We start from the raw sequence: 26,703 nt of genomic DNA, 5'->3' as shown, positions 1-26,703 counted from the left end.
GCAGCTTACCTTTACCCTGGATGGGCCCATACTCTCTAGAAGATCCCAAACATGGTTTGGAGGGAGGCGGCCTGCTGAGCGAACAACCTCTGGAAGAGCCTGGAGGCAGGTGGTTGGTCAGCACCTAGCTTCCCATCCTCTTAGGCAGAATCATTTCCCACTACCTCAGGCCAAAGTCAGAGAAGGAGAAGGACCGAACGGTGTATCGGAATCCTCAGGGACTCCCCAGAGAGCTCTAACTACCCCCCTCGGAGGCCTACAGCCTGTCCTGGCCAAAGTCCCATGGGCCGTCACGTACTCCTTAGCTCACTAATAGTTACTCAACAGTCACTCCTAAAACCCTTCTGTGAACTGAGGGGGTCCCAGGATGCTGCCCGTGACACTTTCCTTCCTTATGTCTTGGGGTAGTTATTAGCCTGACTGTGTGTCAGAATCAGGGTACGGTATTATCTGCCCGCATGCTTAGGTAGCACAAGGCTCACTGGATGAATTACCAGCTGGCCTGAGAAGGGTGTGAGGGCCAGTGAGGGTGGAAGTACCTGGACAAGCTGACAGCCATGTCCCGAGATGAGCTGGGCCTTGGCCCGGAACTGCTTAATGGAGAACATGTCCAGTGAGCCCTCCCAGGGTGGAGGGCTGGGCAGGGCATTTTGAGGCCCAGCAGGCATCTGGGGCCTAGAAAAAGGGACAGGGCAGGGCCAAGCTGAGTCATTCATTGGGATGTCCCCAGGGTCCCTTTCATTGGCAGAGCCAGTACTGTGTTCTCACTGTAGAGACCTGAACACTGATCCAAGCATGGACCTTGAACAGGAGAGAACCAAGAAGCTGCCTGACTTCCATTTCAAATACAAAAAATGGAGGCTCACAGACAAGGAAAGACACTGCCATAAAGGAAGGAGCCCCTGCAGTGTGTGGATGCCTTTACTTCAGCTGGTGGCCTCTCCCAGCCAGGATGCTGGGTTGCTCACCTATTGGCTACCAGTCCCATACCTGTCCTGTGATTCCGTGAGGGGTGTCTCCCCAGCCTTGAGCACCTCTGGAGAGGATGCAGGAGCTGAACTTGGGGCTTTCTGGATGGCATTTTCCTCCCTGTTCATGACGGCCCCGGAGAAGGCTGGCAGTTTAGTTGGGGACTTCCGATCTGCCAAGAGCAGAGGCAAGTATTAAAATGTGTATGCGGAGGGAGAAGCCAACCCACAGCCTCACTTGACCCAACCCTTGAGCCAGGTTCATTCCAAGGTGACCTGTGGCACAGGTGCTCCCATTCTGCCACCTACAAACTTGGCTACTCACCCATATTGTGGCTGATGTCCACTTGTAACTCTGGCTGGCTACCGCCATCAACCTTCCTGCCTTCCTTCCCACCAGTGCAATTTTGGCACTTAGAGTCATAGAGGTGGTGCTGATGCCAATCTGTAATGTCCTCCAGGGGGGTCGTCAGGGCCTGTAGGCTGCACTCTCTGGGCACCATGGGTTCCTGGAAAGCATGAGGGTAAAAGGGGACAGATGGCAAGGTGGCCATGAAGGTCAGGAGCCCTCCGAATGTAGAGAGCCTCAAAATGTGGTTTAATTTTTCTAAATATGTTTTTAATATTCCAAAAACTGAAATATGTTAAAGAAACTTTGGGAAACAAATATGTAATTGTAAATAAAAACCCACCATTTGTTCAGACAATAGCTGGTACACTAGGTATTCTTTCACAGTTTTCCTATGCAGAGGGTCTGGGGGATCCTCCTACAATAGCTAGGGTCAAATGTTCTTTGCATCCTCATTTCGTATCCCGTTCTTTGCAGTAGACACATTTGCCCCCTTCTCTACATCCCCCTGTGGGCCAACTGTGTGGCAGTTGCTAGACAACAGTCGACTGTTGCTAGACATTCAGGTCACCTCCAGTTGTCACTAGCAAGAGGCCCCTTAGGCATCTTTGCGCACAAAATGTTTTCCTAACTTTTGCATCTTCTCCTTGGGCCCAAGTCCTCAGAAGCAGATGACAGAACCCAGGACAGTACATATTCTAACCACCTTCACCCTTACAATAGAAATCCCTTTTGTTTGGAAGGTTTGAAAAGATCTCAAAAAAAAAAAAAAAAAAAAAAAAAAAAAAAAAAAAAAAAAAAACGCTACCAGGTGCACAGGCCCACTCCAGCCCAAACACTGAGCTGCGACAATGGTTCGGGTTTCAGCAGGAGGAGCATGAACTGTCAGTAATCACCCTGTTCAAATGAGTTGCTGTTTGTGAAAGGGCCATGTAGCAGGTACTCAGTAAGAGTGAAGATTGCTCTTCTCTGCCACCTTCCCCTTCTCCTTTGCCATCTCCTCTCTTCCCTTCTCCTGACACCTCTCCAGTGTTGACACTCAGCCTCTTGAGGGAATGTGCTTGGCTTTGGCTGGGGAGCAGCTGCAGACCCTGAGGGCTCCTCTCTACACAGACAGTGATTCTTCTTGGCTTGAACTCTTGGGGTGGGAAGTGGCAATCCCTCAAGTATTGTCTTGTCAAACCCCTTGTCATTTCCTCCAGGGCCTGGCACCCAGGAAAGGCTCAACAAATCTGTACTGAGCAAATGAACATAAGCTAAGGGACTTGCCAGCCCTCCACCCATTTCCTAATCAGAACCAGGTGACAGATGACCCACAGAGACCTCAAACAAGCCAGAGTGGTCTGTTGAGAGTGATGCACGTGGGGATAAGGGGAAGGTCCTGCTGACCACAGGACACTGAGGTGCTGGCTAACCAAGTTGGGACAAATGAGCCACCATACTGAGCAGGCTCTGGGCAAGATGGAGGTGTCCCACTAGAGGATAGAGCCAGATGTGCCAGGGGATGTAGCTGACCCATCCGTTAGAGGCCTAAATCCTGGGCCTCCTCCAGTGCAAAGGCAAAGTCAGGAGGGCCTCTGGCTTTACTGCCCAGGGTGGTTCCCTGCCTGTGGCAACTCCAAGCAAATAAACCCACTGATAAAACAGGTCTCTGTCTCTCACATCTAGAAAAACCTTTTGCCTGAAGCTAGAGTGGCTGCCGCTCGCTCGATGATGGCAATGACTGACAAGCCTTTAGTGTCACTGTGTAAGTGCAATGACAAGCCTTTAGTGCCACCAGTGTAAGTGTTTTGGAGTTAGACTAAAAGAAGGGAGACCAGTGCCAGACTTAATGCCTTGAACATGGGGCCCGTAGAGTAGGCAATGGCCTTGCTCAGGGCCCCATAGTTAGTCGGGTGAGGAGTACCTGTGCCTAACTCGGGTCGCTCCTTACCATCAGGTCTTCTAGGGTCAGCATCTGGTCCGAGTCCCGTGGGATCTCTACCTCCCCCTTGTGAGTCAGTTTGGAGGTGGGGAGACTGTACAGTTCCTTCTGTTGTTGCTCAATGATGTCCAAGCCCTGCGGCAACCAAGCCAAACTCAGCCAGGGGCCTCTGGCCACTAAGCACCCAGTTACTCCCTTCCCTCCTTCAAAGCCCCTCCCTTGGGGGCTCCCCTCATTTTTTTTGTTTTTTGTTTTGGGCTTTTTGAGACATCCCCTCATTTTTGAGCCTCTCTCTGTTCACTTAGAAAGCCCTACACTTCCAGGTCCCACTGAAGTCCTGCCTCCTCTAAGAAATGTCACTGCACTTGGCCTTCACCCAAGTCAACTATGCTTCAGGCTGCCCCATCCACCCGTCTCCAGGGAGGCTGTGGTGTCAGAACAAGTGTGCAGGCTGAGTCCCAGATGGGCCATTAATAAAGATTTAAGGATTAGATTGACTTTGGGCCACCACTTAGTTGCCCTAAACCTCAGTTTATGTGTTCTCTGGGGATTAAGAGCAAGGTATTAAGCAACACATGAGGAGGGCCTAGCCTGGCTTCATAGCAATGACTGTGAAGCTGTCATTCTCTTTGTTGAGCAAAGTCACCAGACCGTTTTGTTTTTTAAAGCAATTTTTTAAAGATTTATTTATTTATTTAATGTGTGTGAGTACACTGTAGCTGTCTTCAGACACACCAGAAGAGGGCATCAGATCACACTGTAGATGGCTGTGAGCCACCATGTGTTTGCTGGGAATTGAACTCAGGACCTTCGGAAGAGCAGTCAGTGCTCTTAACCACTGAGCCATCTCTCCAGCCCAAATTCTTTTAGATTGGTGTTCTGCCTCCATGTATGTCTATGTGAGGATGTCATATCTCTTGGAACTGGAATTACCGACAGTTGTGAGCTGCTGTGTGAGTGCTGGGACTTGAACCAGGGCCCTTTGAAAGAGCCACCAATGCTCTTAACCACTGGGCCGTCTCTCCAGCCCCTCTCCTTTGCTAATGGTGCAGGAAAACAGGGGTCCCAGGCAGGGGGACTCCACTGATGACGACACACTGGGCTCTGTACTCAAAAATGCTCACGCTTGGTCATGCCCCGTGTACATTACCTTGAAATTCTCACTTGGCTTGTGTATGTAAGCACATATGTGGGTATGCACATTAGTGGATGGCTAGATGCATGTCCTCATGTGTACAAATGCATGTGGAAGCCAGAGGTCGATCTTTGATGGCCTTCCTCAGGAGTCACCCACCTTGCTTTTTGAGGCAAGGGCTTGCACTGGGCTAGACTTGCTTGTCTCCACCTTCCCAGCCCACTGACAAACACATGCCACTATGCTGACTTTTTACATGAATTCTGGAGCTCAAATTCATGCTTGTGTGGCACGCTCTCTACCAGCTGAGATTCCTTCCCAACTCCCACCCTGAAACCCTTTTTCCCCCATTTATTTATTTATTTATTTATTTATTTATTTATTTATTCATTCACTTACTTTACATTCTGATCACTACCCCCCCTTCTCCCAGTCCCCGCTCACACAGTCCCTAACCCCATCCTCCCCACCTTGTCTCTTCTGAGAGGATGAAAGCCCTGACCCTGACCCCGGTACCATTCCGCCATGGTACATCAAGTCCCTGCAGGGCTACATTCACCCTCTCTCACTTAGGCTAGACAAGGCAGCCTGGTTAGAGGAACAGGGTCCACAGACAGGCGACAGCTTTAGAGGTAGCCCCTGCTCTAGTTGTTGGGGGAACCCACATGAAGACCAAGCTGCACATCTGCTATATATACTGGGGGAGGGGAGGACACTCTGAAATTCTTTTTTTTTAATTTTATTTATTTATTTTATGTATATGAGTACACTATAGTTGTCTTCAGACACACAAGAAGAGGGCATCAGCTCCCATTACAGATGGTTGTGAGCCATCATGTGGTTGCTGGGAATTGAACTCAGGACCTCTGGAAGAGCAGCCAGTGCTTTAACCACTGAGCCATCTCTCCACTGCAATGCCCCCCCCCTCCACTGATCCCTAAACTACACAGCTGCTCCCATCCTATGATACCTGCAATGCCTGGACAGAAACTCAGCTTCATGGATAGATACACTGGCTGAACTTGGATTATGCTATCTCCTGGGAACAGCACCTTAGCACCCTCTACACCCGAGCCCCTCAGCACTGGACCACTGCCTCTGTCCACCAAGCATTGGGCCAGCTTTCCCAACAGCCAGCGCAATGCTATGCCTTCCCTACTCCCAAGAGTTCCATGCACAGGCCCACAGGCAGGGCACAGGAGAACCTGACTGGGGAGGACAGAGTTGTGGGGCCCCTTGCCAAACCTGAGGTTGGGATGTTAAGAAGAGCACTGGGGACGTCCTCACAGAAGTCCTCCCAACCCACTCCTACCTACCACAGCCCAGTTCCACAGAGAAACCCAAGAGTGGACCCTCTTCCTACCTTTGTCCTGGGAGACTCCCTAGCTTCTGTTTTCTCCAGCTCCTTTTCAGTCCTGACTGTCCATCTATCCTGCTTCCCCCGTCCCCATTTTCCACTGCCCTCCCCCTACTTGTGATCTGCCTACAAAACTCTCACCCTTCTCTCCTCCTGGTCCCGCCAGCGGGACAGCTCCTTGGAGGCCAGCTGGATTGAGCTCATCTGTACCAAGTCGTTAGGGGTGATGTCACAGTGAACCACTTTGAGAAACAGGTCCTGTGCAGGGTGGGGGGCAGAATGCACCATTCTGCCCTGAGAGTGCCCACTCCAACCTGCTGTCTGCTCCTGGTGTCCCCAAGCGGGGGCTGGGCTGGCCGAACCTCCCCACCACCCCCCCAGCTCACAATATTTCGGGGATCTCTCAGATTGAAGAGCAGGCTGCGGTACTTGTTCTTGTATTGGAGGTTGGTGCCTTGAGTCAGGTGGAAGAGAGCCTCCTCAATGTCCTTTGCAATGCTCTCTACCTCTTCTTCCCTCAATACCAGGTGGGGAAGCTCCTGGGCACTGTGGAGACAAGCAAGCCCTAAGCAGGAAAGCTCTCCACTCACTTAGGCTGAGATGGAGATGTAAGGGTGGGAGGCAGAGGCTGAGCTATCTCCTTTCTTGGATGGGTGTTCCCCCATGGACCTGTTGACTCCCACCCTTGCTCTGTGCGGAAGATATGGTATGTCTTCCATTTACCTGGGGAGACCTCAGAGTTCAGGACTCCCCCTAAGGCTACCCAATGGAGCTGTGGCAAAGCAAGTGTCAAAATCAGGCTGCTTGGCCCTGCTAGACAGCTGGGTCTGTGTGGAGAGGATCAAGCCTGGGGTTGGCAGTTAAGGAATCAACCAGAGGAAAGAACTGAGCTGAGGTTGGTACTTTTCAAAGATCAACCAAGGGAAGGGCGGACATGATCCTGATCTACTGCTGACTCTGCCTTCTCTGAGCTTGGTCTCACCATTTGTCAGAGAGAACCCTCAGATCTCTGAGACCCTGCCAGCCCAGACTCTTACTGCAACTGAAGTCATGTATTACAGACACCCAGGTTCACATTTCAGCTCGCCACTGGCTGTGTGGGTCAGTAACCACCCCAATATCAAATAGGTTTAGACACACATACATACTATCTCTGTCTCTGTCTGTCTCTGTCTCTCTGTCTGTCTGTCTGTCTGTCTGTCTGTCTGTCTCTCTCTCTCTCTCTCTCTCTCTCTCTCTCTCTCTCTCTCTCTCTCTCTCTCTGTTCATGCCTCCCCTCTCAAATGTGGCCTGGTCCTGTATACACAGGACAGCCTGTCAGCACAGCTAGGAGGTAGGGAGCACCTCCTTACCGAGTCCATAGCACCTCCTGCATTGCACGGGCCACGGTGGATCGCACTCCATCATCCAAAGGCACCATCTCCTGCTCACCTGGGGTAGGGAGAATGTACCATGCAAATCCCAAGGGACAACAAGGAAAATGAGAAGGGGCAAATACGGGGGCTTCAATCCCCCTTCATGGCCCTAGGGCCCCCATTCCTTTGGAGAAGAACTTTGGGCTGATAGAGAATGAAGAAAAAGATCCCAGGAGGAACAGGGTGAGACTCCTCCCCCAGCTCTGTGAACGTCACCTGGGTCCTCTTCCCTCTGCTGAAGAGGCTCCTCATCCTCAGTGTTTGAAGGGTCAGTCTGCAGAGAGAGATGAGCATGGTGGAGAAGCCCACTCCAGCCAAAGCTTCCTTATTGCAGAGAGGGCACTCTATTCATCTATGGCTACTCGGCCCTTATGGAGAGACCCCTAAGATGCCCTGGAGCAAAGGAAGCATGTAAGAGCACCCCATCGTCCCATGCCAATGGATGGCTGGAAACTCTTAATACAGTAGAACACATGGGTCAGCTGGGGTCACCATAGATAGAGCCTTTCCAAACACAATGGAGGAAGACCATTCCCCTCCTCCCCTAAACTCCCAAACCTAGTAGAAAGAGCATCCGCAGAACCCAGGCCGGCATCCAAATGGGGATAACCTACCTCTTTGTGACCCTGGCTAAGTCATCCCATCCTGGGCCCCAGTGACATCAAGTGGAAGGTGCCCATGGAGGCAAGATTAATCACTAGCCCCAGCCCCAGGCAAGAAAGCCAGCTTTGTACCTGACAAGGAGCAGGGAGAGACGTCAGGGGCCTGCTCTTCCTCCCGGCTGCGTTGGTGTCCAGCTCCACCAGAGGTTCAATTTGTCCTGGATGCTTGCTGCTGGCAGCTCCCAGAAGCTTGATCCCTGATCCAGTGCAGACCTGCCGAAAGAGGGCATGTCAAGGGTCCATCTGAAATCCTTCCTGCCTTGGCTTCAATTGTTTACTGTCTCTGGCTTCCACCAGCCAGTGACTTCAATGAACACAGGGTCAGGACTATAACCCCTAGTATCCACAAAGGCCCGGCACATGGTAGGGCTCACTAAGTGTCTGCTGCCTGGCTAGCCTTGTCCCAGGAACAAAGCCACCTGTCTTTGTGCTCACCCTCTCGCTTCCCCTCTAACTCCCGGCCCTGTTTGCTATCAACAGGCTCTACACTAGGACCCCTGTCACCATCTGTCAGGAAGAACACACCTGTCCTCACTCCACCTCCCCCTGCTCAAGCGTGTCTCTTCCGGGGACTCTCTGTGAAGCTAAAGCACCTGTCACCCATGCCTTATCCCTGAGAGAAAGTGCTTTATGCCTACTTAAAGGTGATGAGCAGTTTGAGCACTGCTAACACATTGTTCCCTTTCACCACTACTGCTGGGAACCTCTGTTCCTTTGGAGCCCAGAAGCTGCCCTGCGCCTTTTCCCGATTGGTAGATAGAGGGTGAGGGATCGTCATATAAGATTGTCAATTCTTTCCTCTCCTTGCTTCCTTTGGACTCTTCTCTATTTTTCAAAGGTGCATTTTAATTCTTTTTCAATATGGTGCAAGGAATTATGTTGGAAGTGAGTTGGGGGGAGAGGGGCCGCAAAGTCTGAGGGAAACCAGAAGTCTAAGCTTTAGCGTCACTGAGGTAAGAGAAGAGGACAGGAGAGGGGGCGCAGAGAGCCTTTGCTGAGGGGGGCTGGCCCACCCACACCCTAGAGCAAAGCAGGGTGAAGGGCGATGATGAAGAAGCAGCACCTACATAGTACACGAGCTTCACTCCGCAGGGCACTCGCGCCTTCTCCTTAGAGAAAAAAAATAAAGAAGGTCCAGAGATTAGAATCCAGAGGACACAGTAAATCCAGCCCAGCCCAGGAAACTCACAGGAACAATGTGCTTATGGGGCCAACATCTGTAAAAAGACACCAGCATCTACTAACGGCACTGTCAATACATTATAACACATCCAGACTATAAATTCTATGTGATCATTAATCAGGGGAGGGAGTCATTAAAAGATGACCTTCTCCTGGGGCCTGGAGGGCAGACACACAACCTGCATGCACTCACTGCCATCCCAGACCACAAGGAAGTGGATACAATGCCACCACTTCACAGATGAAGAGCCCGAGGCTTCAGTCGGCTGAAAAGAGTCCTAAGCTACTGAGCTGTGCAGTTAATGTTGGCCCTTAATTCTTCCTGACTCCACAGCCCCAGCCCTATGTGGAGCTATGGAAAGATTCATGGAATAGTGTCGAGATGTGTTACTGGGAGGAAAGGGGGAAAATGGGTTAGAAAACATTGTCTGTTGCATAAGCCCATTTATGTAAATATATATTTATAGATGCAAAATAGATGTTATCTCTGGGGAATGAATTCCGGGGAGACTTTCATTTTCTACATGTGTACACTTGGGAATTGATTTTATTCAAAATGAGCATGTATTTCTTTCATAACCAGAAACATATTTTTTATTAAAAAGCGAGTACAGAACAATATATGTAGCATGCTACTGCTCGCGTTACAGGGAGAATGAATTTTTAAATGTGTATTTGCTTGGCTACACATAAAATACATCTGGAAGTCTCTACAGATCCTAATAGTCCTGAGTGCAGGCGGGGAAGGCCCTGGGTGCTGGGACAGAGACTCTCTGCATTTGGTTTCTTTTTCAAACCATGAGATGAATCAGCCTTTCAAAGAAAATGATGAGGGAGAAAGAAGGAAACCAGGAGGCAGGGCAGGGAAGTGGGAGAGGTATTAAGACCAGCAGCCTCGCAAGCCTTGGTCATTCGATATACAAGGCAGAACGCAAATAGGATGAATGTATGATATAGTTAAAGGGAGACAGAGGTGGAAGGGAAAAGACAAAAATAGTCAGATTCAGTTGGGAATCAAACACAACTTCTGGAAATAAAAACATAATTAAAATAAAAAATAAAAACTCGGTGTATGGGTTTAATAGCGTATTAGACACAGCTGAAGCCAATTAATGAGCTGCGAGATGGATCTCAAGAAATTATCCAGAATAGTCACAGCACAGAGACTGTGGAGCAAAGTCAAGAAGATGCAAATGATGGGAGTGAGCAGGACTAATTAATCTAACTAATTAGGAGAGAGAAGAAAACGTGGTAGAAGCAGTGCTTGAAGGTGCACAGCTAAGGACTTCTCCCCAACTGATAAAAGAGGGCAATTCACAGTTTTAAAAAGTTCTGTGGAGTCCAGACAGGGAAATTAAAGAAACCTCACACCTCAGACATCAATCCCCAGGATTGAGAAATTCAAAAAACATCGAGAAAGGGCTGGAGAGGAAGCTCAGCTGCCCTTTCAGAGGCCCTGAGTTCTGGTCCCAGCACCCACGTGTAATGACTTGCAATAACTGCCGGTAACTCCAGCTCCAGGCAGAGTGGGTGTCCTCTTCTGACCTCCAAATGTACACACATGTGTGCACCGCACATGCATGCATACACACACATACACACACATACTCACACATACATACATACACACACATACACACACATGCGTGCACTGCACACACAGACATATACACATACATACACACTCATACACTCTCACACATACATACATATACACACATACACACACACTCTCACACACACATATGCATGCATACACTGCACACAGACATACACACACAAAAACACATACACATACACACACTCACACACACATACACACACTCACGTGCACATACATACACGCACACATGCAGACTCACAATTTAAAGAGCAAGTGAGGCTGGTGAGATGGCTTGGGGGTTAGGAGCACTTCGGAGCACTTGCAGAGGGCTGAGATTAGATTCGAGGGGATCGGACACCCTTTCCCCACTCCACAGCACCTGCAAGCAGGGGCTGCACTCAGGTGCACATATGGACACATACATCTTTTAAAAAGTAAAAGCATAATTTTAAAAATCAACGAGGAAAAATAATAGCCAGCAAGAACATTAAAACGGCCTGCTACTGTGCTCTGAATGTCCTCTACCATGCCCAGGTGGGCAACCAACCCTGTCTTAAACACATCTTACACAACTGAAGACTGAGGCATGGAGATTGGCTAAGTAGGTAGCAAACCAAAGGGCTGACATTTAAGCCCAGCCAGTCTGATTCTAGAAGGTGCTACCTTCACCCAGCATTCACTAAATGACACTGTGCCTATGGAGGGGACAGGCACTTAGCCAAACAGCTGGCTCCCCAGTGTCGATAAGGAAAAGCAGAACACAGCAAGGGTATTATTTTTAAGGTGCTCAAAGAAAGCAATCATCCCTAGCCACTGTAGATCAGGGCAAAACCTTTTTTGAGAATACAATGAGAAATGACACGGCAGAGAAAAACAGAAGTTACCCTTCTTGATAATTGCATGTTACTCTGTAAACAAAATGTACTTAAGGCAAAATGAACCAAAAAAAAAAAAAAGTAAAAATGCAAAAGAATAAACCTGAGTTGGAAGGAAAAACAAATTATTCCACACAGGAAAGATGAGTTGCGATGAGAAACTGTGAGCCAGGAAAAAGAAAAACACCGTGTTGAACCTAAACATTGTCTAGAATTACAATGATAGTGTGTAATTTGGGGGATTAAAAACATAAGAAAGGACCAATTTACCAGATAACAGTGGTATACAAATTGTGAAGGAGCATGCTTGGAATTAAAACATCCCAAGACCCTTGTTCCACTCAGGGGAAGATGTATCCTTGGGCAAGTGAATTATTCGTGTTAAAATTCCCAGGAGAGCCAGTGAATGGGTCCAAGCAAGACACAGCAAGATGGAACAGATGCAGATAAGCCAGCAGTTGCAAGAATGCACTCCTGTCTGTGGTACATGCCTGCAGTCTCAGAAGCTGAGGCAGGAGGATTATGTGTTAGAAGCCTGCTTGGGCTGTATACCAAAGTCAGGTCTCAAATGAAAAGAACTAATACATAAATGAATTAGTATTCCAGACAATTACAAAAATGATCAGGTTTTTAGTTATTTATTCACTGATTAGGAAAAAAGGTGTTTATGTGCTCCACTTCAAGGGGTTGCGGGGGGGGGGGGGGGAGGAGAAAAAAAAGAAAATCCTGTTATGAAAAATAAACGTTATTTCTAAAATATAAATAATGAGGCAAAGAGACAAAAATGGAGTAATGTGAGATTGGTTGTATGCCAAGCACAACGAAACACCAGAGTGATTTAAACAGCAAAGAATAAGAGCTTTCAGGGGCAGAATAACATCATTTCCAAAGACTTCACAACTCAGCGAGACTCGGGTCTACCACAGAGCTACAGCTCCAAACTTATAAGCATCAAATAACATAATCTCAAAAGCTAGGGAGCAAAAGTTGACAGAGTTACAAGAAAAAGACAAATTCACTATCACAACAGGCTTGTGTCTCTGAGTCAAGCAGACAAGACAATCAGTGGGAATCAAAAAGATCTGGCAAACCAGATAACCAGCTGCTTTATCCTACATGGACAACACTCCCTCAACTACTACCGAACACACATTCTTTTCAAGTATACATGTAACACACATGAATACAGTGCACAGCCTGAGCCATAAATCAAAGGTTAGTATTCTTTACTTAATGAGTGTTTGCCGTCAGGTAAGTGAACCGTGTGTACCTGGTGCTTCAGGTGGCCAGAAGAGGGTGCAGGACCCCTGGAACTAGAGTTAAGAGGGAGCTGTGAACCCTCATGTGGGTGCTGAGAACTGAACTTGGAACCTCTGCAGAAGCAGCCACTACTCTTAATAGTAAACCATCCACGGGGTGCTTTGAATGAGAATGACCCCCATAGGGTCATATGTTTGACCTTTTTGGAAGGATGGAAGGTGTGGTCTTGTTGGAGGAGGTGTGTCAGTGGCAAGAAGCCATTGTGAAATATTCATGCCAGTCAGCCAATGAATCTATAAATGCAGATGACATGGACACATATCTAGAAAAAATACAACTCAACAAAACTGGCTCTAAATGTCATAAATAGGGATGGAGATGAGAGGCAGACTCCCCTCTTCCTGAAGCACAGGACAGGTGCAAAGCACTGGTAAGGTGCTATTAAAATCTGTCCAAGCCAGCCAGGCAGACATGCCTGGTGGCATGGTGGTGCATACCTTTGATCCCAGCAGTCAGGAGGCCGAGGCAGATGGATCTTATGAGTTTGAAACCAGCCTGGTCTACAGAGTGAATTCTAGGACAACCAGGACTACACAGAGAAACCTTGTCTCAAAAAGCAAATAAACAAGAAAAATCTGTCCAAGTCACTGTCCAAGGTGGTTTTAGTGACATGTTAAAGGGTGTTGTTTTGATTTTCTTACATCTATTTATCTAGGGGAGAGGGCATGCTGTGGACATGATAAACCTGTGTGCGCTTTCTCCTTCTGCCATTTGGATGTCAGAAATCAAAGTCAGGTCCCTCAGTTTTGGCGGCAGGCACCCTGACTTACAAAGCCACCTCACTGGCCCTGTATTCTGTAAATTGGTACTATAAGGAGCCCTTCTGAAGTTCATTTTCTAGTTGACAAGACACTAGTGGTGAAGCTACCTGACTCCCTACTTAACAGCTGTTGGGACTCTGGCTCCTTGAGCCAACATCATTCCAACAGGCAGCCCAACTGTTACACCAGGACTAGAATACCCCATAAATGTCTTTTAAAAAGGTGCAGGAGAAGCCGGGCAGTGGTGGCTCACGCCTTTAATCCCAGCACTTGGGAGGCAGAGGCAGGCGGATTTCTGAGTTCAAGGCCAGCCTGGTCTACAGAGTGAGTTCCAGGACACTCAAGGCTACACAGAGAAATCCTGTCTCAAAAAAAAAAAAAAAACAGAAAAGAAAAAAAAAATGCAGGAGAGTCTGCAGGAAGCTCAGCAGGAAAGAGCACTGGATACTCTTCCAGAGGACCTGGGTTCAAATCCCAGCAAGCACATGGACACTCACAACAACCTGTAGCTTCAGTTCCCAGGGATCTGAAGTCCTTATCCAGACTCTGTGGACATCATGCATGGACGTGGGGCACAGACATATATGCAAGCAAAACACCGTGCACATAGGAAATAAAAATGAGGGCTGGAGAGATGGCTCAGTAGTTAAGAGCACTGACTGCTCTTCTGAAGGTCCTGAGTTCAAATCCCAGCAACCACATGGTGGCTCACAACCATCTGTAATGAGATCTGACGCCCTCTACTGGTGTGTCTGAAAACAGCGACAGAGTACTTAAGACATAATAATAATAAATAAATCTTTTAAAAAAAAGAAATAAAATGAATAAATCTTTAAAACAAACAAACTACAGGCTATGCCAGCTCACTACCTAGGCCCTGAAGGCACAGCTTCTATCAGATGCTACCACCATGTATCCCAGTGAGCTCAGCCTTTGACAGCAGCCAGGGTTCCAGTGTGCAACTATTTCCACCTAGGCTTGTCTGGAAGATGGAAAGCTATTTGCAAGCAAGGGCTGAGGAATCCCGGCTTTTTAGGCCCATCCACAAATCATCACCTTATAGGACAAAGGGTTTCCATGCCTGAGGCCTGCAGGAAAACCCAAGACAAAAGGGACCTTGCTGTGGCCCCCACCTGCCTCCTGCTTCCTTCAGTGCTATCCGGGAACAGCACTTGGCCCACCATGTCTATATGCGTAAAGAGAAAAGACAGCCAGCTAGCTGACTCCTAACACAGCTGCAACCATAGGATACACCCAGTCCACACGGAAGAGACATCTCTCCTGAAGAAAATAGTATTCTAAGGGTTGTGGGTTTTTTTTTTTTTTAAACCAACACTCTATTCCCACAGTGTTCAAAAATCAAGCAATTCCGACCTCACAGAACTGACTCCAGGAGACAGTACAATCCACAGATCAGTCATTTCGGGACAGTTAACTCATCAACTGACATGCAAAAAAAAGGACGAGCAAATTATTAATAAGAACTTAGCAAACAGGAAGAATACACAGAAAAAAACCCCACCAGGACTTTATCAAGTCGGGTTTGTTTCACTACGGCAAGATTGGCTTAATATTTAAAAACTCATTAACTCTACTACATTAATAAATTAGGGGGTGAAAATTATATGATTATCTCCCCAAATGCACCGAACGTTCAGAATAATTAGCAATCCGGGGACAGAAGAAAGCTTCCGCAGCATGCTAAAGAACATCAATAGGAAAACACTGTGACATGAAACCTGAACAATTTCACTTAACACTCACGACAAGTCAAAGCTCCCCACAACCAACTTTATCCAGGGTTATATTAGTGTAGCAGGTAAGGACGTGTGTGTGTGTGTGTGTGTGTGTGTGTGTGTGTGTGTGTGTGTGCGCGCGTGCGCGCATGTGTGATACAAAAGACGGTAAGGACATAATAACACAACTGCCATTTGTCTGCATGGAACTGTGTCTATAGAACACAGCAACTGCCTAACAGATAAATTATATGAATTAGTAAGAGTTCAGCAAGATTCCTACATACAAAATCAATGAGCAAAATCAATCGTTTTTCTTCTTCTTTTTTTTTTTTTTTTTTTTTTTTTTTTTTTTTTTTTTTTTTTTAATATGGCAGCAACAGACAGACACTGCAATTTTTTAAAGTTACCACGTTAGAAAGGCATGGAAAATATCAAGCAGTATGAGTGGTTATTGTGAGCCCTCTGATCGGAAGACCACCCTACCTCCTGGGAAGTGACATGAGGCCCAGAACCTCTGATGCAGACACCGTCTTGGAGGGTCCACAGGGAACAGAGAGAGAAGGAGTTAGCCCACAGGCAGCCCAGCTGTACTGAGGAACACGATGGGGGCGGGAGGGAGTGTTCTGAGCACACTTCTTGGAGGCCCATGCTGGGATCTCCCAAAAAGATGCACAGACAGGAAGAACCGCCCTAAATGTGAGCAGCACCATCCCATTGGCTGGGAGCCTAGACATACCAATAGGTCTGTATAGCAAGTGAGACCACTTGGCTTCCTGGTCACTGACTCTGCCCAACCCTGGCCTCCCTGTGGTGATGGATTAGAACCTCTGAAATCACTCGCTAGAATAAATCCTCCATGGGGTGGTTCTTCTCCAGGATTTTCACAGCTGTAGGAAAACACACAAGACCGGGTGGTGGTGGTGTGAGCCTTTAATCTCAGCACTCAGAAGGCAGAGGTAGCCTGAATTCGAGGCCAGCCTGGTTTACAAAGCAAGTTCCAGGACAGCCAGGGGTATAGAGAGGAACCCTGTCTCAAAAAACAAACAAATACCACACAAAAGGACCATGTTTGACTATGAACCAGGAATGCAATAAATTATAGAATAAACAACCCCATTTCTTCAGCTTCCAGGAAAAGAAACAAAACCCCACAAAAGACAGGGGGAGCCTGTAGTTTAAAAGATACATGAAAGACTTATCAACCACTTAAAATGGGTAGACTTCATTTGGATAAAGCATTAAAGACAGACTATAAGAATAATCAGGAGGCCGGGCAGTGGTGGCGCATACCTTTAATCCCAGCACTTGGGAGGCAGAGGCAGGTGGATTCTGAGTTTGAGGCCAGCCTGGTCTACAGAGTGAGTTCCAGGACAGCCAGGGCTACACAGAGAAACCCTGTCTCAAAAAAACCTAAATAAATAAATAAATAAATAAATAAATAAATAAATAAATAAGTCAGGAGGTGGGCATGGTGGCATATACCTTTATCCATATATGTGTGTGTGTGTGTGTGCGTGTGCATATATATACACAGATATATTATCAAAGAGATTTGCTTGCCTCTGCCTCCCAAGTGCTGGGATTAAAGGCATGCATCACCACTACCTCGATTGAATGAGTATATAATTGTTAACACTATCAAGGAATTGTTGCCATCCTGAAAAGAAGGTGACACTTGTGGGGTGGGAAAAGAGGGACCTCATCCCAGGAATCAGAAATTACATTCTGTAAGGAGCTACACAGAGAACACAGCCAATGACAAAGACTGTGTCCCCTTGACCAAACTCTATCCAGGTTCCTGCAAGGGCTCTTCTCACCCAGTTCTCAAACTCATATCAATAAGGATTTGAAAGCTCAACACCATTCCCCTAAGACAATCCTAGATTTGAATCACCTGCCTGAGGAAACCCAGTGGAGACCCTCAAGTTCACTGCTAGTTCTGCCAACATCTGCAGACAGGGCCAGTCCCCCAGACGTGAGAATTGTCATCTAGAAGAAAAATTAGTCTGCTGACACTTACACCAACCAACCCTTTGGGATTTTCACTTCCCTATTCAAGTCCCTGCCTGCCCTGTCCCTGTTCTTTAAAATGCACAATTGTTTCTGCACAGAAAGGAGCTGAGAGGGTTCAGTGGCGGCAGCAATGAAAAAGACAGTGCACCCCTTTAATCCCAGCACTTGGGAGGCAGAGGCAGGTGGATTTCTGAGTTCAAGGCCAGCTTGGTCTACAGAGTAAGTTCCAGGACAGCCAGAGCTATACAGAGAAACCCTGTCTCAAAAAAACAAAAAGCAAACAAACAAACAAACAAAAGTGCAAACTTATGGGCTAGAGACAGCGGTTAAGAATGCTCGCTCTTGGCCGGAGTGAGCGGGGCTGGAACAAACAGAGGTCCTGAGTTCAATTTCCAGCAGCCACATGATGGCTCACAACCATCTGTACAGCTACAGTGTACTCATACACATAAAATAAAAATAAATAAACCTTAAAAAAAAAAAGAATGCTTGCTCTTCTCATAGAGGACCTGAGCTCAGTTCTTAGTACCCACATGGTGGCTCACAACCTCCTGTAACTCTGGCTCCTCAGGATATGATGCCTTCTGCTGGCTTCCAAGGCACCCACTCTGTGCACAAACTGACACACAGATATACATACATCCCCAAAATAACAATAAAACACAACTGGAAAGGAATAGTATCCAGAATATATAAAGAATTCCTATGAGTTCATAAGATGTTAACATATATATGTACATGTGTCTATGGTTATGTATATATATATACATATATATGTGTGTGTGTATGTACATATATAATATATACATACATGTATTTAGGACAAAGTTTTAACAGGGATAGCTAAAATAGATGAAAAGTTTCTTATATTAAGAAATTAACATGAAGCCAGGCAGTGGTGGCATACGCCTTTAATCCCAGTACTTGGGAGGCAGAGGCAGGCAGATTTCTGAGTTCGAGGCCAGCCTGGTCTACAGAGTGAGTTCCAGGACAGCCAGAGCTACACAGAGAAACCCTGTCTCGAAAAACCAAAAAAAAGGAAAAAAAAGAAAGAAAGAAATTAACATGAAGGCAAAATCAAGCCCACAGAGTCATGCTATCTAGCTCTACTTTGGCAAAAATCAAAAGCTGATAGCATCAAGTGTCGGCAAAGATGTGAAATGACTGAACCACGCCTACAGTGCTGGTTGGGTGCACACTGCTTCAGTAACTCTATGGTCACACCACCCTGAACACACATGACCTCTGTCACTTTGGTGAGTATCTGGCACTGAAGATGTACATGCCCTAGAATCTAGAAATCCATCTCCAGAGGTTGTACCCTCTGAAGATGATCAAGTATGCCAAAGGTCATATGCTAAACTGTTCAGAGCTCTCCGTGTGCAATAGAAAAACACACAACAACAACAACAACAATACTACAAAGTCCCATATGCTGTAAATATATCTGTGGCAGGTGCATGCAGTGGGTACCTGCTGCCAGCATTTAGGATTGGTGCAATCAGGAGAACATTACTAAGTCTTTCTGTGCCTCAGTTTTCCTCTCAGCAAAATGGGGATAATACCAGCATCCTTCTCAGAGTGTTGATTCCAGGACCATGGATGGCATTAAGAGTGACCCTCGGCACCTGAGACGTGTCAAGCTCTCTCTACCAACGCTCATTGCCACTTGCCTTAGAAGGTCTCCCTCCTGGCAGACACCTCTGTACTTCCTCAAACCAATTCTGTCTCTGATGATCTTCCCTGATCCCACCTACCAACACAATCCACTGCCCCAGCCTCCCCTCTTCCCAGCATGTTCCTCCCACCTCCTCTGTTTGCTGAGCATCTACTTCCCTTGTCCAGACCCACCCTGCTCAGACAACTGGGCCCTCTGCCCTACTCTACTGTCTGGGCATCGACTGAGTCAAAGAACTTCAGTTTTCTTTTTTTTTAAATGATAATTTAAAAAAAAAAAGATTTATTTATTTTATATATGTGAATACACTGTTGCTGTCTTCAGACACGCCAGAAGAGGGCATCGGATCCCATGGCAGATGGTCGTGAGCCACCATGTGGTTGCTGGGAATTGAACTCAGGACCTCTGGAAGAGCAGCCAGTGCTCTAAACCACTGAGCCATCTCTCCAGCCCTGAACTTCTGTTTCCTGATGACTCTGTCTGTGCCCCTCCCTGACTGGGAGATCCAGGTAGGAACCATCCCTGCCCCCTGCTCTGCTCCAATCATCCCACAAATTACAATAAAGTTCCACATACATCTGAACCTCTTACCCAGGCCTTTGGCAGCCTCTGGACTTGCACAGCCCTAAATACAAATCCCAGCTCCACCCCCTCCAGCCATGTGAAACTGACCGAGTCAATGACCTCTGAAAGCCAATTTTCTTCTATCAGTTGGACAGAGATATTAATGTTGACTTTCATGCTCTTGTGGAGATTAAATGAGATGATGTGTGTGAAACTCCTGTTAGAGCAAATAAACTCACTAGTCAAAAAGGATCTGGGGGGGCTGAGGTATGGCTTCGCCAGCGGGGTGTTTGTCTCCCTTCTGTGAAGCCTTGGGCTCAGTTGACAGCACCTCATGAGACACACTTGGTAGCACAAGCCGGCAAGCTCGGCACGTGGGAAGCAGGACCAGGAGGCTTGGAAGTGCATAGTCATCCTTCACTCTACAGGAGACAGCAAGGCTGAGGCTGGCCTAGGATACAGGAGACCCTGTATCACAAACACAAAGCTGAATTGAGGAGGAGGAGAGAGAACCCGGTTGTTTGGTTGGTTTCAGTGCAGGGAATTGAACCCAGGGCCTTGTGCATACTAGACAAGTACCTTACCCTTGAGCTATGCTTCCAGATAAAGCACTATTCTTAGGCCGCCCACTGGAAATACTCTCTCCTCCCTCCCTGCCTCCTGACACTTGGCAGCTGCAGGCTGCACCTTGTGCCTGGGTGTCTGGGTCAGGCCAGAGGAGCTATACTGGCATCCCCAGGGAAGAGAGCAAACTGGCAGAGCGGCCCTTCCCATACTTCCTTCTACCCCATCCCCAGAGCAGTTCCTGGCCTCTCTGGATACCGCAGAACTCAAGACAGAAGGAAGGGTGGCATCTCGGCTCCTCTCCCTTCAAGACTCTCAGTTTCAAGGCAGAATACAACTTGTCTAAGCTGCCCTGTCAGAGCTGGGGGGTCCTTGGGCTAAGCGGATGCTCTCCATTTCACAGAGGAGGCAATTACGACTCAGAGAGGAAAAGCTCTGACTGAAGTCTCTGTGTACCTAGAGCCTGACCTTGAACTCTTCAGTCTGGCTCTGCTTCTACTCAGGCAGCCTCCAGCGAAAAGTTGTGGGGTCCCCGAAGGGCTCAGCAGATGACTAGCTGGGCTCTGTGCCCATGCTTGCCCACACCCCACTCGGCTTGTCCTCAGCCACCCACTGCCCGTCCCTGTCACAACCCAGCCCCAATTCTTCTCCTGCAGCTGGCACCGGTTTCCATGGAAACGGGTTGTTTGGGCAGCTGTGGGATGGTAGGCTGAGCTGCAGTATCCAGAATGATGCTTGGAGCAACACGCAGTCGTGGGCTACATCCAGCCAAGCCAGGCAGGAAACCTGGTTACGACACGACACTCCAACGTGCCCTCCCCCACTCCTGAAAACGCTGTAACCCTAGGGACCCCAGGAACTCCAACCCTGGCGTTCAAGCCAAGTAAGTTGTCTGAAGTGAGGAGAAGCCAGATGTACCAGAAACCTCTTCCCAGCATCCCTGCCTGCACAACAAAACTGCGTAGTTCTTGTCACAAGCATCAAGCTAAATGGCAAATGTGTCACCATGGTGACTCCTCACCATCACCCTACGAGGTAAGTGTTATTAACACCCGCGTGACATCCCTGAAGGTGAAGGCACTTGCTTGGATCATCAGGCAAAGCAGGCGGAGCAGCAGCTCTCAGAACCCTCCATTGGCTGGAAAAAAAAAAAAAAAAAAAAAAAAAAACGAGGAAAGGAAGTTCAGGAAGTTCCCTGCTCATTCTCTCATCAGTGTGCCCACGGCCATGACAAATACAGCTAGACACAGCTCTGACGCAGGGTCAGGAAAGGCACAACTTCTGCAGAATCATGTGCGCCAACCTGGAAGACCTTCAACCTGGAAGACCTTCAAATGGTACCGAGCCCAAAGGCAGAGCAGCCAGGCACCACGCTGTGCAGTCTGACAACCTATTCACACACAAAGGCCAAGCGCAGACGGTCACTTCTATACAGATACTCATGCAAGGAGCCTGAAGGGCACGGGCCTCAAACAGTTGTTACTTCCCAATGAACGGTAGTCTCAACAACATCCAAAGAAGCTTCTTGCTCTACTCAAAAAATTATGAATTTTGTGTGTACGTGTGTGTGCGCCTGTGTGTTCTTTCACCTGTGCCTGCTTCAGAAACACATTCTTTCACATGTCTGCTTTAGCAAGACATCCTTTCACCTGTGGGCCCCAGCAAAACATCATTTGACATAATTAACTTTCCGAAGAAACTAGAAGTTCCCACTTCAGAACCCAGAGCTGGAGAAACGGCTCAGGAGGTGAGAGAGGTCAGGCAAAAGCATGAGGCCTGAGTAAGAAGCTGAACATGGGGCCATATGCCTGTGTCTCTGAGTGCTGTGAGGAATGGAGACAGGAGGCTCACCGGGGCTCGCTGGCAGCAGCCTGTCAGCCTACCTCCAGGTTCACCAACCTCCAGGTGAGAGACCTTGTCTCAGAAACTAAGAGAGGTGATAGAGAGAGACTTTTTGGGTTTTTTGTTTTTGTTTTTTTTTTAAAGATTTATTTATTATTATAAATGAGTACACTGTAGCTCTCTTCAGACCACCAGAAGAGGGTGTCAGATTTCATTATGGGTGGTTGTGAGCCACCATGTGGTTGCTGGGATTTAAACTCACGACCTTCAGAAGAGCAGTTGGTGCTCTTACCAGCTGAGCCATCTCACCAGCCCAGAGGGAGACATTTTGTTCCTTCCTCTGGCCTCTGCACCTGCAAGGATGCTCACCCCTGCACGTGTGCGTGCATGCACGCGCGTGCTCACACACACACACACACACACGCACACACACACACACACACACACACAAAGCTGCTGGTTCATGCCTGGTTCAGCCTGTCTAGAGGACTGGTCTGCAGCTGCTGATTCGTATTTGGTGTTTGCTACGGGACTGAACTACTGCCAAGGAAGATGGAGCTCCCCACCAAAGAACTATTGCTGAACAGATCAACTTCCCCCATATCCTAATAACTTTTCTCTTCCACTACCTCTGCTGAGTGGAGGGCTAGAGGAGAGATTGAACCCTTATTAAAAGTAGGTTGCAAAAAAAAATGTTTGCTTATAGGGTTCTGTTCTATTGTTTTTTGTTTTTTTGGTTTTTTTTGCTTTTTGGTTTTGTTTTTTTTTGTTTTTTTGTTTTTTGGTTTTTTTGGTTTTTTTTTTGCTTTTTTGTTTTTTTTGTTTTTTTTTGTTTTTTTGAGACAAGCTCTCTCACACTTCCCAGGCTGGCTTCTAACTCACCCTGTAACCAAGGATAACCTTAAACTCCTCATCTTCCTCCTTCCACCTCCCAAACACTTTACCCTATTTATGCAGTGTTCCCGCCCAGTGGTGAACTTAGAGCTTTGTGCATGGTGGACAAGCACCCTGCCAACTGAGCTAAGTCTCACCCTGGCTGGGATGTATTTTAAATATCAAAAGGAGAAATAATATATGATGCAATCATGCCAGTTTTGGGTAAGACAAGACACATGTGTAGGAAAAAGATTTGTGAAAGGCCTGTTCTGAACGCATTCAGGAGGTCCCGCTGGGTGCTGCAGCATGCAGGGTCTGCATCTCCCCCTTCTTATCTTTCTTGTTGCTGTTTTGTTTTTGCTGTTGCTTCTTTTGTTTTTCGAGACAGGGTTTCTCTGTGTAGCCCTGGCTGTCCTGGAACTCACTCTGTAGACCAGAACTAATCTCAAACTCACCAGAGATAACCCTTGCCTCTGCCTCCAGAGTACTGTGATTAAAGACATGCACCACCACCCCTGGCTCTTCTTTATTTTCTAAGACAAATTAAAATTACTTTTGAAATTGAAGATGACTAGCTGAGGGACTGGAGAGATGGCTCAGAGATTAAGCATCCTTTTTACTCTTCCAGAGAACCAAAGTTTGGATCCCAGCACCCACTGCAAAGTTCACAACCACCTGTGACTCCAGCTCCAGAATCCAGTGCCCTCTTCTGGCCTACTCCAGCTCCTGCCCTCATGAACGTACACTCCTACACACAGACACACATGCAAAGTGAATAATAAACAAGTCTAAACACCGACCAAGCAGAGCAATGGTTTGGAGTCAGGTGGAGTGACACATGCCTGCAATCCCACCATCCAGGAGGTGCAGGTTAGAGGGTCAGGAATTCAGGCCGGACTTGGCTACATAGGGAGTTTGAGACTAGCCTGGGCTACCTAAGACCTTGACCCACCATCTCGACAAAAGCCAAAATATAGATGCTTACAAGAACCATATCACAGAGTTGGGATACAATTATCCTACAAATAAGAATAAATGCACAGGCAGCTCATTGCCTCCTGTCTCAATGTTAATAATAAGCTCTTTGCCCCTGACCAGTCATTTTATCTCTTAGGGCCTCTGTGACCAACTCAGTGCAATGGGTATATATCATCAATGTCTACCTCAGAGGGGTACAAAGATCTCAGATAACACACTCAGGACCCAGCATGTTGACAGGCTAGCTGGTAACATTGAATACATAAGACAAACTACCTGGGTTTGGGACCTGTCTGTCATTTCCTTTTCTATGCTTCATATAATTATAACAAAAGCATCTAGCACATAATACATGTTCAATAGATATAAAAACAACTGACTATATGGGAAAGGTAGGAACCATCTTCCACCTCTGGCTTTTAGACATGAGATATGATTATTAACAAAATTAGTATCATAATTAAACAGACAATGAATGCAAAGAGAAGCAGGGACTAGATAGGACATGACTAAGCCCTGACTCTATTCACATGTGAACCTAGAGAAGTCTGTTAGATTTTCCCCTAGTCTCAGTTTCCACATCTGGTAAAGTGGGCTAATTCCTGTCTTGTGGGATTATTACTAGCACTATGAAAAAAGCAACGTAATGGGACTGGAGTGACTTTCCTCCCATCTTGAGCTGGACACATTATTTCATGTCCTGTCTCATTATTCCATTAAAGATGGAATAATTTATTATTCCTTTTTATTTCAGACAGGGTCTCACTAGGTAGTCCTGGCTGGCCTGGAACTCATTTTGTAGACCAGGCTGACCTCAAATTCACAGGGATCTACCTTTGGCCTGCCTCTGCCTCAGAGTGCTAGAATCAAAGGCATTCTCCATCTCACCCAGCTTACTATGTATATATTACTAATATCTTATTAAATGAGAGAAAAGTTATTAAAGAATAGTGGGAGGTGACTCCTCTAGGAAGTAGGCTAAAGCAGGATTTGAACCTAGGACCCGCTGCCTCTAACAGATAATAGGCCCTCACAGGAACTCAGTAATGCAGTTTATTTTTCCTTTCCTGACTCCAGAATTTCAGTTTACAGAATCTGGGAAGCTGGGCTTAGTAGCACACATCTGTCATCCCAGAGACTGAGAATCTAAAGCATTAGAATCATAAGGTCAAAGCTATCATAGGCTACACTGAGTTCAAAGCCAGCTTAGGCAACTTAGTAAGACCCCCCCCATATCAAAATAAAAGGGGCTTAGGGGATATAGTTTAGTCATAGCGTGTCTGTTTAGTGAGCATGAGGCCCTGGGTTCAGTCCCCAGCAAACCAAACAGAATAAGTACGAGAGAGGATGTTCACTGAGAGACTTGACGCTGGAGTTTACCTCTGTTAAGTGCCACACCTTGGAGGAGAAAAGTGGTAGCCGTTCTCTCCTATCAGCCTCAACTTACCCATCTGGGGAAATCATTATTACTGGCTCCCTCTGGGTGATCCTGGCTAGAGTCGTCTGGACTTGCCCAAGGCTGCTTCTTCACATGCGTAGGTCTTCTCTGCTCCAGGGGTGCACCATCGAGCCCACCCAAGGGCTCTGGAGAGCTGGCACAGGAATCGGCTGGGGCAGCAAGCCCTTGCTCCAGCTCCATCCTGGACTCTGGCTGGGCCTTGTCCTCTGGCCCCTCCGGGTCAGGTGGACTGCCAGGGCTGCCAACCACAAACCCAGGCCGAGCTTCCTGCTGCTCTGTAGAATTCTCATCCAGCACCTCTGGGTACAGTTCTGGACTCTGGGGAGGATCCTGGGTGACCAGACTAAGGGGCTCACCTCCAAAGAGCCCTGAAAATTCAAAAAGGTGATCGAGGCTCTCTAGGGGAACCACTTCCTCAGTTTCTAGAGCACATTCCACCCAACTTCTACCTGGCTCAGTGTCCTTAAAAGAAAGAAGTCTTTGGGGACCTGCAAAGGCCTCTGGAGAAGCACTCACCAGAGGGTCCTGCATAGGCTGGCAGTCCCCATCTGGTCTCTGACTAAGCCTCAGAGAAAAGCCTGATTCTCCCCCCTCCTCCTCCTCCTGGGGACAGATTCCACACTTCCTGCATTTTCTTGGGCAAGGGGGCAGGCCTGGAGAGGGAGGCAGGCTCTTTCCACTGAGCCCCTCTTTGCAGAGTGGAGGGACTCTTCCATCACCCTCTGAGGAAACCATTCCTTCGTCAGTGGTGGCTTGTCTAAGGCTGGAGCTGCTGGCCCCTTCCATCCCTGCTGGCCCCTCTGTGCAGACCAGTACTCTGTTTGGGAAGTCCAGTGACGTATCACAAATACTTCTGGAGCTTCCGGGAGCTAAGAAGTCACACAGAGAGTTCTGGGACCTAGACAAGGTCCTCTGTTTGTCCACCAGCCCTGGCCAAGAGCTCGTCAACAGGCATGTGTGGAAAAGAGGGAGATCTCCAGGAAAGCCTGACTGGTTAGTCCTCCCTGGCTGCCAATCTCACCTACTAGACATGCTCTTCCCCCAAGCCCCTGCCTGCCCGAAGCTAATCCAGGACCAGTGCCTCTGAGCTTTCCCAGAGCTTTTTTACCCTTTAAGCTTTCTGCTTAAATGGAATAGGGTAAAAGTCACTACTTATCAGTGACACTGTGAAATGAGGTATCTCCTTCTTCCTAGCTGATTCAGAGGCTGCCCAAGAGCACACAGAGAGCAGATAAGAGGAGATTCTCCCAGAAATGCAAAGCCCAGCTCGAGAAACTCCACAGGGAGCAGAAACCATCAGCCCTATATCCCACTCCTATAGACCCCACTCTTGAATCAAGCCAGTCCCTGAACGCCCTGAGATCTCAGGCCTGAAGCTCCAACAGTTTACTCCTGAGATGCTACATCTCGTTCTCCTTCTACTCCTGGGGGGGGGGGGG

At 47.6% G+C, this 26,703-nt stretch overlaps 1 protein-coding gene across 1 annotated transcript in view; it reads right to left on the bottom strand.

The window, feature by feature from the left end:
- Spocd1 (SPOC domain containing 1) overlaps positions 1 to 26,703 on the bottom strand; it is a 36,291-nt gene that overhangs the window by 2,246 nt on the left and 7,342 nt on the right. The window contains exons 2-12 of the mRNA XM_031377030.1: positions 25,253 to 25,632; positions 7,883 to 8,023; positions 7,365 to 7,422; positions 7,086 to 7,164; positions 6,120 to 6,279; positions 5,875 to 5,991; positions 3,251 to 3,376; positions 1,294 to 1,477; positions 991 to 1,141; positions 540 to 675; positions 10 to 99 (exon numbers count right to left, since the gene is read on the bottom strand). Coding sequence (XP_031232890.1) covers positions 10 to 99; positions 540 to 675; positions 991 to 1,141; positions 1,294 to 1,477; positions 3,251 to 3,376; positions 5,875 to 5,991; positions 6,120 to 6,279; positions 7,086 to 7,164; positions 7,365 to 7,422; positions 7,883 to 8,023; positions 25,253 to 25,632 — 1,622 coding nt within the window. The remainder of the gene's footprint in view (positions 1 to 9; positions 100 to 539; positions 676 to 990; positions 1,142 to 1,293; positions 1,478 to 3,250; positions 3,377 to 5,874; positions 5,992 to 6,119; positions 6,280 to 7,085; positions 7,165 to 7,364; positions 7,423 to 7,882; positions 8,024 to 25,252; positions 25,633 to 26,703) is intronic.

This window comes from Mastomys coucha, unplaced genomic scaffold (assembly GCF_008632895.1).
Source record: "Mastomys coucha isolate ucsf_1 unplaced genomic scaffold, UCSF_Mcou_1 pScaffold18, whole genome shotgun sequence".
NCBI classification, from domain to species: domain Eukaryota; kingdom Metazoa; phylum Chordata; class Mammalia; order Rodentia; family Muridae; genus Mastomys; species Mastomys coucha.
Note: the sequence above shows the minus strand (reverse complement) of the source record. Positions and strands in the feature narration are given on the sequence as shown.